At 48.0% G+C, this 12,177-nt stretch overlaps 1 protein-coding gene across 6 annotated transcripts in view; it reads left to right on the forward strand.

Moving 5' to 3' along the window:
* The window catches only part of PEX14 (peroxisomal biogenesis factor 14), a 128,955-nt gene that overhangs the window by 56,613 nt on the left and 60,165 nt on the right, over positions 1 to 12,177 (forward strand). For all 6 annotated transcript variants that reach the window (XM_036461075.2, XM_036461078.2, XM_036461077.2 and 3 more), the window contains one exon: positions 225 to 309. In XM_036461075.2, the coding sequence (XP_036316968.1) occupies positions 225 to 309 (85 nt within the window). The remainder of the gene's footprint in view (positions 1 to 224; positions 310 to 12,177) is intronic.

The following is a 12,177-nucleotide window of genomic DNA, read 5'->3' on the forward strand; positions in this document are numbered from 1 at the left end:
GCAGGTCTTCATGCTGGGCTGAGGGGATTAGATTTGATGGAATCAGATACAGGAAACCAGTGAAGGCAGGGGACTGACACACGTTTTGTTCAGAGAGATTTTAAATGTGACCCCAGTGGTGTGTGATTTCTGTGGACACGGGATAAACTTACATAAGGTTTTTAATCTTGAAATCCAGACTATTGAAGTTTACTCTTCTTCTCTGTCTCATCCCCTCCCACCAGATTGCAACCGCAGTGAAGTTTCTCCAGAATTCCCGCGTCCGCCAGAGCCCCCTCGCCACCAGGAGAGCGTTCCTGAGGAAGAAAGGTACGGCTCCGGCCATGCCCGCGGCCCGCGGGAGGCCGTGCTGACGAAGGGTCTCTAATTGTCCCACTAAAGTGGGGGGTATGAGGGGTGCCCCCCAGGGGGGGAATGCTGGTTTTTTCCTAGCGGTGGAGCAGAGATGATCTAATTTGGATAATTGAGCTCCAAATATAAGGCCAACAGCTTAGCGCAGGACAGCCTGGCACAGCAGCAGTCAGCGGCCCCTCGGACAAGACCTGCTTTCTGCTCGGTCTTCCCACAATGGCCCCGGCTTCAGATTAGCTCCTGTAGTGAAGAACGAGGAAGGAAAAAAAATGGAGGAAAAGGGAAGTGAGATGAATAAACAAGGTCAGGTTAAGGTCAAGCTTGGGTTCTGATTTACTGACTAAAGTGGTGAATACTGGTTTGATGGTATTTCTATAGGCATGGAGTAAATGGATCTTGACCAATTCAGTATTGTCCGAAGCACACAGACTCTATTCTGGCTCTGTTGAAGTTCAGGATATTTTTCTTCTTGTTAAAAAACAACAACAACAAAACAACAACAAAAACACCACAAAAAACAAAACTACACCAAAACCCCAAAACAAACAAACCCAATTTTTCATTTTTTTTCTAGAAAGCTCTTATAACCATGATGGGGGAAAGAGACCCCCCCCCCCCCCCACACACACACACACCACCACCACCACCACCAGAACTCTCTTTACTTTAAGAGCTGGAATGCCAGCCTCAGAATTCCAGGTTTTGAGCTCTAAGTCATTTGTGGCTGGAAAAGCAGGTGGAGTGGTTTGGTGGTATTTCCTCCGTCTGCTCCACGGCATCCCACTGAGGTGACCTGCAGGACGGCGCTCCAGGGCGGGCTGGCGGGCCAGGGCCAGTGTGCCCAGGCGTTCCATTCACAGCAGCGATGCTGGGCGGCTGCCTCATCCCGGTCCCCGGGACTGAGCTGCAGAGGGGCGCGGGGTGCTGGCTGGCGCATCCCGCTCGCCCCCATCAGCAGGAGATTATTAAAATTGGGAGTGCGCTGGCTGGCCTCTCCGCTCCACAACCATCATGCCATAAAAGAGTTTTTCCTTGAAATATGTGTACCTATGGGGAGTAATTAATCATAAAAGCTTGGGGAGTTCAGCTCTCTCATCACAGCATCGAAGCTGGGGAAAGCTGAGCCTAAAAGCTGTGTTGATTACCCGGGGTAACCTGAGACAAAATCTATGGTTGCCGAGAGATCCTGCGCCCCAGTATATTGTGCAATATTATAACTGCCTGATCTTCTCTTCCACTGACAATGACCAGTTATTCCTCATTTTCTCTCAAACGCAGCTGGGTTAGAATTTCATTTGCAGAGGGTATTTAGAGCAATTTAGAGACAAATGTCTCTGGTGTTTGCCCGGCACTTCCCCACCGCAGGCTTTGCTGAGCAGTTTTAGTATCAGGAGCTCCATCTAATCTGTTTAATTTTAATAAATCCCTGACTGGGAGAGGGAGAGAGGAAAAAGAGAGAGAGTGGGGAACTCAGGACCAAATAATACTTCTTTTGAGTTAGTTGGCTAATAATCACTGTAGAGAGGAAACCATTTTGTATAATTGTTATTTGTTGCTCCTTTTTGAAAGAAAACACAGCCGATAGATTAATTCATCTACGAGTGTTTACCCTGTGCCACGCCCTGCTTCAGTCGAGGGAGGAAACCCCTGCCCTCTCAGAGCTTCAGTTCTGCTCGGGAGGCAGACCGGGAGGGAGGGAGGGAGCCACATGTGTGTGTATGGCATGGCGAGTGCCTTGGCTCATGGCTGTGGATCGTGGTGCTGGTGTGGGCGTGGGTCACACTGTGGCACTGGCGGTTAGAGCATGTCCTGCCCAGAGGGTGGCAGCTGAGCGGACCTGAGGAGATGAGCATTTGCTGACAGTGGGCTTAACCCCTTCCTGACCCCTCGTGTGGGCTAGCGCTCTTAGAATTTTCTTTCGGCAGCAGAAACCCTGAGGGGCGCCCTAACCTTCTTCCCCCGGCGTTTACTGCGTTGAAACTCGGAGTGTCTGGACTTAATCCCACATCGCCATTCTCTTTGAAAAGATATTCGATAATTATCGCTGATAATTATCAGTCATTTTTTCATAACAGTCTTAATTCACCCATTTCTGAGCTGAGTCATGACAGGGTACTTCCGGCAGGGCCTTTTCTGGACGGAGGCTTCTAAGGTTTGATCGGCGGCTGGGGAAGAAAACCCCTCGTGGATTTAAACTTCACTTTTAAAATTCCTGCTGTTCCCGGGGTCGGGGGCTGATCAGCGTCGCTTGGCACCACCCTGAGACTGGGGGAGGGAGGAGGGCCTTTGGCAAAGGAGCAAGCATGTGCCTGTCCCTGACAGAGTGGGGGAGGAAGGGGGCTTGGTGTTGGGGGTGGGGGAAGGTTCTGGGACTCGCCCACTGTGTCTCCGGAAGGACTCGCTCCGTGGCGGGCTGGGAGCTGGCGTGAGACGAGCTCACAGCTACTGGAGTCTTGGCTTCTTGGCAAACGTCACTCCGGGGAATTGCAGCGGAGCACTGCCTTGAATTATAATCTTGACTTTCTTTTTTTTAATAAACATCTCTTTCCTGAAAAGGCAAATCCAATTTTGTTTTCTTTTAATATTATTTAATATTTAATATAGAAATTGAGATCCCTGTAGTGCATGTCAGTTGGGTGGAAAATGAGGGTAACTTTAGGCGCATCAGCTGAGTTTGTTTTATTGTGAAACTGCAGCCGGAGCGGGCTGCATCCTGCCCCCGTTCCTGACAGGTTAGATGGATGCTCCGGTTTCAGGGGCTGGAGGCGGGGGAGGGGTGGTGCCGGGTGGCACAGGGATGGAAGAACGTGGTCTGCAAAGGCCTTTTGTGCTTGTGTTTTTTTATTTTTGTTTTTTGGAGATTTCTTTCGGATGCTTTAAAGTCTGAATATGGAGTCATTAATGAGAAACATGAAGTTATTAGAGTCATTTATCATTTTCTTTGAAGTTTGTACTGCCATTTTGTGTAATTTGCAACATTTCTTCTATGGGGAGTTTTTTGGACGAAAGAGAAAAGCAGCTGTTCACCCTCAGAGCGTTAGAATGGATGTTCTCCCCAACCACTGGCTTCTGCTGATGACACATCGACTGCAGAGCCAGCCCACGTGCAGGGAGTGACCGCGTGGGCCTCGGGGTGTGAGCCCGCCCAGAACTGGCTGCATGCAGAAGCTTCTTGCCAGATAGGCATCATCGCCGGTCTAAGCAGGCTGCGGTCCAGCTCACACACAGCAATCCAATCATCCAGAAAGTCAGAGGCTTGGTCATTGTCGTCAGTAGGCTCCCTGACACCCTATCCAACCACAGACTGCAGGAGGCAGCCTGCTTCCAGTGTGTGCGGCCGCTGAGCGGAAGGGGGGAAGTACTGCCTGTTGGAGGGGGGCGGGGTCGGGCCGCTGGATGAGGTGGGAGGCCGGGGCCTCTGTGTGCTCACTGTGCTTTCCTCTCTCATCCTGCCTGGTGGGGCCTGCGGTGCTGCGGGCACTGCTTATGTGCCTCTCAGTGTAAGAGCTTCTCCCTCCCTGAGAAATGGTGGTGGTGGGGGGCAGGGGGAGCTCCCCGCTGCGCTTCCTCATTCTAATGGTGAAACAAGACCTTATCTTTCTTCTGTTCCTGGAAGCAGGCCCCCCCCCCCCCCTGTGGAAAACTGCCTCCTTGCTAGAAGTGAACTTGAAGAAACCTGAGGGTCTCAACCTTGGGGTGGGGCAGAGGACTATTTTCAGGGGAAGTGAATTCTTACAGGGATTTCAACTTTACTCTCTTTCATTACTTTTCTTTTTTATCATTTACTCCATTTCACGAGGTGGTTTGCATGTCCTTGAATGGAATCTCGTTACCATGAAAGCTTTTTTAGCATTGATTTCATAACAGTCTTAATTTAATAGCGCCGTCATTACTGAGAGGCTCCGGGAGTGGGCCCCGGCTTTCCAGGTCACTGACCTTTTAATTACAAACCGTGTTCTGATGGCCAGGTTATCGACTGGCCAGCTCCCAGCTTGTGCCCCCAGGATGAGAACGAAAATAACTGCGTTTCCGCCCCCAGCCCCAGGAAAAAAGAGTAACCTCGTGAGTCTCTGAAATTAATTTTCTCCTTCAGCAATTAATTCTTTAATGTGTCTTAGAGAAGCCAGAAGTCTTGTTGTAAGGCTGCTTTTTCTAGAGCTCGGGTCCAGCAGATAGCTCGGAGGGGCTGGGGAAGTGGATGGAGATCATGCCAGCTCCCACCCGCGCCTGATCGTGGCCCACTTCCTTGTCCTTGGCAAACTCCCGCGGCTGAGCTGGAGGGAAGAGCAGTGGCCTGAGGGGCGGCCTGGCGCTCTGACTCTGTTGACAAGATGTGGGCTGCAGCGTCGATTTTCTTGATTTTTCACAGAGAGGAAGAGAGAGGGATAGAGAGTTAGAAACGTCGATGAGAGAGAATCATCGATTAGCTGCCTCCTGCACACCCCCTACTGGGGATGTGCCCGAAACCAAAGTACATGCCCTTGACCGGAATCGAACCTGGGACCTTTCAGTCTGTAGGCCGACGCTCTATCCACTGAGCCGAACGGGTTTTGGCTATCACGGACACTTTAAAAAGATGTTCTCGTTCTGAGAAAGACAAGGGTTGGATGATTTTTCTTGGCATGTGTTACGGCTCTGTTTCCCCAGATGACTGGAGGAAGCCAGTGCTCTCCACGAGGAGTTCTAATCAGCTTTGAACTTGAACTGAGTAGGTTCTCCCTCTCTCCCCACAAAGAGGGAGCAAACAAGGAGAGGGCAGTGGCCCGTAAGTGGGGTGACCATTGGTTCTGGTTTGCCGAGTACTGTCCCGGTTTTAGCACCGCAATCTTAAGTCCCGGGCAGCCCCTCATCCTGGGCAAACAGGCCACCCCAGTGTACAGCCTCACTCAGGAGTGAGAGCCACAGAGACAGCGTGGGCATGTGTGTGCAAGCTGGAGGGAGGTCAGCAGTCATCCCTGAGAGCCCAGCTCGCAGTCGAGTGGCATCGTCCTCACACACTGCCTGCTGCCACTCCCGGCCCTGCCCTGGTTTGGGTCCAGTGCAGAGAGCTCTGGGTGGGGGGCTGTGCCCTGCAGGTGTGTGGGAGCTGCTGGTGCCAAGCAGACAGGGTGGTGTGTGCAGCCACGTGCTTGTCCTGAGGATGATTGAGCATCTCCATCCATCTGTTGTGAGCGGACCATCTTCCTTCCCTGCCAGTCTTGCATCTGCATATCTGTCACCTGCTGCTCTGGGCCAGCCCATTCATCACACTGACTGGTGTTCCCCCCATCAATTTTCCTGCTTCCCTTCTTATCCAAACTTGTCTCAGCTCCACAGATTTTCCTAGGCTTCCGGGGTGAGCTATAGCAGTCAGACCGGCTGAATGCCATAGGGTTGTATGGCTTCCCTGTTCAGAGGGGAGCTGATAACACTTGTTCCCCAAAGTAGCCTGAGTCAAGTAGGTACCTACATTTCACCCTATGCTGGGGCCGGGGTGGGGGTGGGGGTGGGGGAGACAGTGAACAGCTTGGTGGTGGTGGTAGGGGAATAACAAAGCTCTCTGGATTTACCCAATTGCTATGAGATTTCCCCCTGAAAATGAAAAATGATTCTTTTTGCCGAAACCAGTTTGGCTCAGTGGATAGAGCATTGACCTGCAGACTGCGAGGTCCCAGGTTCGATTCTGGTCAAGGGCATGTACCTTGGTTGCGGGCACAACCCCAGTAGGGGGTATGCAAGAGGCAGCTGATGGATGTTTCTAGCTTTCTATCCCCCTCTCTTCCTCTCTGTAAAAACTCAATAAAATATATATTAAAAAAGAAAAAGAAAAAGGATTCTTCTCTTCTTAAACTTGTGTACCTGACACAATATTACAGTGTGCAGCAGTCCCTCCTTCATCTGCGGTGGGTAAGTTCCAGGATCCCCAGTGGAGGCCTGAAACCGTGGCTGGTACAGAACCCTGTGCACACTGTATTTTTTCCGACCAGACACACCTTTTCACGTGAGCGAGGCGCTTTATGGCTTCCCCGAGTTACCAGAATCACTCTTGTGCTTTAACTCTTAGGGAAAGGCAGGGTTTCTGGAACACAAGCACGCGTACCGCGCAGCCCCGCTGAGAGCTGAGAGGGCTGCCCAGTGTGAACGGGAGCACACACACAGGAGAGGGTGGACAGAAGGATGATTCCCGCCCTGGCGGGTGGATTCCATCCTCGAGATTCCATCTTGCTCTTCAGAAGGGTGTGCAATTTAAAACTCATGAAGTGTTTACTTCTGGAATGTTCTGTTTCCTGTTTTTGGACTGTGGTTGACGGTGGTCAGTTGAAACTGTGGATTTGGGGGGGACCACTGTAGTAAAGTTTTCCTTTCACCTTTTTGAAAATGTGCGATATGGACAAGGCTTAAAAAATCCCAGGCCGTAAAGAAGGCTGCACAGTGAAGAGGAGCTCTTCCTCCTCGCTCTCGGTGCCGTCTCCCCCCCGTTCTTTCTCCCAGGGGATGCTGTTACCAGCCCTCACGCACCAGTCCAGGGCATGTGCCCGTAGGAAAGCATGCCGACACCCATCACCCCCACAGAAACACCGGCACTGTTAGTACACGGCAGCAGGTTTACGCTCTACCTTACACTTCCGTTGTGTCTTGGCAGCCATCCCACGCCATCTGCAGGTTCGCCTCGTTCTCTCAGTGGCTGCATAGTATTCCACTGTGTGCGCCCATACTGCCTTTAACCAGCCCCAAGTTAGTGAGCAGAGAGGTGATTCTTACGTTTTGTAGTTCAGACAATGCTGCAGCGAATATATCCTTGTGTAGACATTGTTCGAAACGGGTTAGTTTGGCACTTGGCAAAAATAAAAGCATTTTGTATGTGGTGAGTAGACTAGGGTATGTTCTTCTTGCTTAAAATGTCATGAGATTGTGTCCCCAAAGAGAATATAAAACTAGTTTCTAGGTGGAAGAAAGTTAATGAGAGAAAAAAGACAGCACATCGATTTCTTATGAACTCAGCACCGGTTCGGACTCTGAGATGACATTGTGGTCATCGGTTATATGAAAAATGCGTTTATTCTAAAAGAACCCTTTAGCCTGTTTCTGAAGGGATATGGGCTCATAAATTTAATTTTTGATTCCAAATAAACATTTAAATAAATGGAAAACTTCAGAATATTGGTTATCTTTTCTCAGATGAAGTATACAACTTAGTTTTCTTGTCATTGTTGGACATTTTACGGGTCCGAGGGCATTGGCTGGGTGGCCAGCCTTTCCTTAGTGCCTCTTGTGTGCAGAGCATTACTGTGTTAGAAACGCCTCTCCGTCTGCACGACAGGCGCGCCAAGGGCTGAGGGCTTGGATGCTGAGTGCTTATCGAGTAGGCCTGTGTGGATCCATGAGATACAGCGGCGCCTCAGCTAGAAGTCAGCAAAGTCAGATGGGGGAGAGGCAGAGTATAAAGCTCACTGGACTGTGAGCTGCTCAAGGGCAGTGACCACGTCTCACCCTTTCCAGCATCCTCAGCGCATGGCTTAGCCAGCCTCAGCCAGAAACTAATGAATGAGCGAGTGAGTGAATGCATACTGCAGTGAGAAGACATTGGGAACAGTTTCACAGGGGCTCGGTTATTCTTAAGCCTGTGATTTAGGTATTTGTTCAACTCTAGTGTCATGTAAAGTAGCTTCAGAATTGCTAACTTATGTGCCATTACCAACTAGAGTACAGTGTTTATATGCAGTTCTTTTTGTCTTCAGTCTTTTTTATTTATTTTTAAAATATTTTTATTGACTTCAGAGAGAAAGGGAGAGGGAGAGAGAGATAGAAACATTAATGATGTGTCAAACACAAGGCCCGCGGGCCAAATCCGTCCCTCCAGGCCTTGCAATGTGGCCCGCACCGCGCTGTCATCACTGCACTCCGCTGCGTTTCCATCACAATGACAGTTTATGACTGTTCAGTAAACCATTCAGCCTGTGATTTAGGCTGGATTTTAGATTTTGGCCCCTTCTCTGATTGAGTTCGACACCCCTAATGTGAGAGAATCATGGATCAGCTGCCTTCTGCATGCCCCACACTACAGCCCGCAACACGGACATGTGCCCTGACTGAGAATCGAACTGCACAAAGGCAGGGGATTGAGTTTGGTGAGATGGTTAGTGAATTTTATATAAAAGGAATTAATTACACAGTATGTTCCTTTTTGTTGTTCTGACTTTTTTTGTTTCAGCATAATTATTTTGAGATTCATCCACATTGTTACATATATTATTTTTATTGTTGCATAATATTCCATTATTTGGATACAGTACAATTATCTATTCACCTGTGAAAGTTATTTGAGTTCTTTCCAGTGTTTAGCTATTAAAAATAAAGCTGCACCTGGCTGCAGTGGCTCAGTAGTTGAAGGTCGACTTATGAACCAGGAGGTCACGGATTGATTGCCCGGCTTGTGGGCTCTTGATCCTTGATCGTGCAGGAGGCAGCCAATCAATGATTCTCTCTCATCATTGATGTTTCTATTTCTCCCTCTCCCTTCTACTCTGAAATCAATAAAAATGTATTTAAAAAAACAAAGCTCCTAGCCCAGCCAGCATAACTCAGTGGTTGAGCATCAACCAATGAACCAGGAAGCCACTGGTTCGATTCCCGGTGAGGGCATATGCCAGGATTGCAGACTTGATCTTTAGTAGGGGGCGTGCAGGAGGCAGCTGATCAGTGATTCTCTCTCATTGATGTTTCTTCTCTCTCTCCCTCTCTTTTCCTCTCTGAAATCAATTAAAAAAAAAAAAAAAAGCTGCTGAACCGGTTTGGCTCAGTGGATAGAGCGTCGGCCTGCAGACTGAAGGGTCCCGGGTTTGATTCCGGTCAGGGTCATGTACATTGGATGCGGGCACATCTCTGGTGGGGGGTGTGCAGGAGGCAGCTGATTGATGATTCTCTTTCATCGATGTTTCTGGCTCTCTATCCCTCTCTCTTCCTTTGTAAAAAATCAATAAAATATATTTTTAAAAAAAGCTGCTATGAATATTTGTGAATAAATCTTTGTAGGAACAGATGATTCCTTTTCCCTTGGGTGGAATGTCTGGGTCACATGGTAGGTGTATGTTTTACTCTAAGAGGCTTCCAAACTGCTTTGGAAAGCAGATGCACTGTTTCATGTTCCTCCCAGTGGTGCGTGTCCCAGGGTTCTGAGCTGGGAGCGCCGGCAGCTGCAGGTGTCATATTTGTAATTTGTTTCTAGTAAAACCGCGTGGCTTTGGGAGCATTCTTCAGAGACTAAACAGTTGAGCATGTTTGGAATACTTCAGGCTGACTGCCTGGGTTCAAATCCCAACCTTCTCCTTTCCACTTAGGTGGCTCTTTCTCAATAAAATACTTCACCACCTCACAATGCCATAGTTTCTTTATCTGTAAAATGGGTTCAATGATAGTATTTGCTGCAAAAGGTTCTTGTAAGAATTAAATAAAAATGATGTGACAAGTGCTTAACAGAGTGGCACTAAAAAAAGAGCTTCATTGTCAGTGCCAACGATCATAGTGTATTTCCTCTTTGAAGGTTATTCTTAATGTGCTCTACTGAGATTGCTGTAATGTTATGTTAAAAAGATAAACTTGTTGATAAAAAATTCATGCAATCGGAATCTCTACGAATTTTGAGCAGAGAGGAATTTAATACAGGCAGTTAGACGCTTGCTCACTATTGACAGGGCCAGAGAAGTGGACTCAAGGTCAGGCCTCCAGGAATGACTTCCAGAACATTGTAGGGTGACTTCCCGGGGAGCTGCTCCCTCTCTTTCCCCCACTCAGGCTACCACTGGAACATTAAAAAAATAAAAATAAAAATAAATATATATATATATAAATATATATTTATATATATATTTTAATTGATTTCAAAGAGGAAGGGAGAGGGAGAGAGAGAGAAACATCAATGATGAGAGAAAAATCATTGATTGGCTGCCTCCTGCACACCCCATACTGGGGATTTAGCCCGCAACCTGGACATGTGTTCTGACTGGGCATCGAACTGTGACCTCCTGGTTCATAGGTCAACACTCAACTCCTGAGCTAGCTAGCTGGCTGGCCACCACTGGAACTTTTGAGTTCAAGAGCATACCCTGATAGGAAGTTATGGCCCAGGGGTCAGAACCACTGTGCTGCGTTCTGACATCCGTAAAAACAGTGACAGGACATAGGAATATGAACTTGGCTTCTACCTCTGTAAGCACTGAGGCTAGAGATTGGACACTGCAGTGGGAAACCTCGGTGTTTCCCTCCAGCTCACCAGTCAGCTGATGTTTGCAGCAGTCAGCGGCTCCAGGTCCTTGCCTCCTTCCACTCTCCAGGCCACTGGGGAGGGCACCAATCCCCCTCCAGAACTCTCGCTGCCAGGGCGTCTGGGAAGTAGAGCTGTTGGCGGCCCAGCGTCTCTGGTACCAGAAGGCACACTGGGAAGAGGTGGGTGGATGCTGAGTGCTGGCAGAGGAATCGGAGGAGGAAAAAGATTCTCAAATTTGCCCCCAAACAGCAGGGGCCCGTTTATACCAAAATCCTTTACCAAAGGCTTAACTTGGGGCTTTTCAAGCCATTTAGATAAACAGCCATAAGATGAGGGAGCGTTCATTTTGCTCCAGAGCATGCTAATAAAAAAAGCCAGCCAAAGAGGGTTCGTGTTTGCAGTCTGAGCAGGTGGCAGTGGTTTATTGTAAATCTAAAGTATTCCATTCAACACAGCAAATGGTGTGTATATATGAGGGAAGGAGACTTTCTCAGTCAACTATTTTTGTTGCTGTTGAGAAGAGCTGGGCCCTAAATTGTTAACAAAAGCTGTAGTGATGTATCTCCAGTTTGTCCAAGAGGTAAATATTGATGTGTTCTGTATCACCGCTGGCTTTCTGAGCTGGCTTTAAGAATACTTGTCACTCCTTTCTGCCTCGCTCAGGCCTGGGAGTTCTTCTCATGAGATTTATCTGGCCAGGGCAGGCAAGGGAGTTTCTCCACGGGGACTCCGTGATGGGTGGGTGTAGAGGAGCTGCTGGAAAATGTGGAAGCAGGGGCTTCTGAAACTTAACATACGGCACGACATAAGGCAGTCTCTACTGGAAAATATTTTATGTTGATTGGACTATAATTAGAAAGACTTTAAAATATTGCCTAGTATTCATTTGCCAATCCATTGCTTTATTAACATTTTTTGAGCCTCTGCCTTATAAAAATGAATTTATCTGCTACCATTGCCGTGTGTGTGTGTGTGTGTGTGTGTGCGTGTGTGTGTGTGTGTGTGTGTTGCTGTATTTGTAAAGTAGGTTAGTGTGCTTTTATTTAAAATTTACATTTCACTGTAGTCTGGCTAGGTTGGTTAGTCGACAGCTTTATCACCTTTGCATTTTTTGCAAAGTAAATAGAATGATGGGTAAATTGTGCTGAGACTTGAACAGCACTGCTGATTTTTCCCTTCCAACTTCAGACAGATCTGTGTTTGGTTTCTAAGACAATCTGGTAGAATCGAATCCTCTCAGATCTCACCCCTTTCATCAGACTGAGGACTTGGGAATGCTCTAGTCTCTTACTGTTAATTATTCCTTTTAGTTTTAAAGTCCTTTCAAGTAATCTTTCTGTAATTAGATTGTTGGGGAGATTGTCTTTAGTAAGTGATATGGTGGTCTTTAAATTTTGTGTAGATTTTCAGTTTGTTAGTGATTGCGAAGGCTTTCATTTGGAAAGTTAAAGTTGACCCTCTTATGGCGATTCAGGGGGAAGCCATGACCCTCTGTGATAAATTAAATATCACAGCCACATAAATGTCATCTTCTCAGTGACACCTCTGGTGCATAGGAGCGGGCACTCTCCTCTTGGTTTTTG

Source organism: Pipistrellus kuhlii, unplaced genomic scaffold (assembly GCF_014108245.1).
Source record: "Pipistrellus kuhlii isolate mPipKuh1 unplaced genomic scaffold, mPipKuh1.p scaffold_m20_p_34, whole genome shotgun sequence".
NCBI lineage: Eukaryota > Metazoa > Chordata > Mammalia > Chiroptera > Vespertilionidae > Pipistrellus > Pipistrellus kuhlii.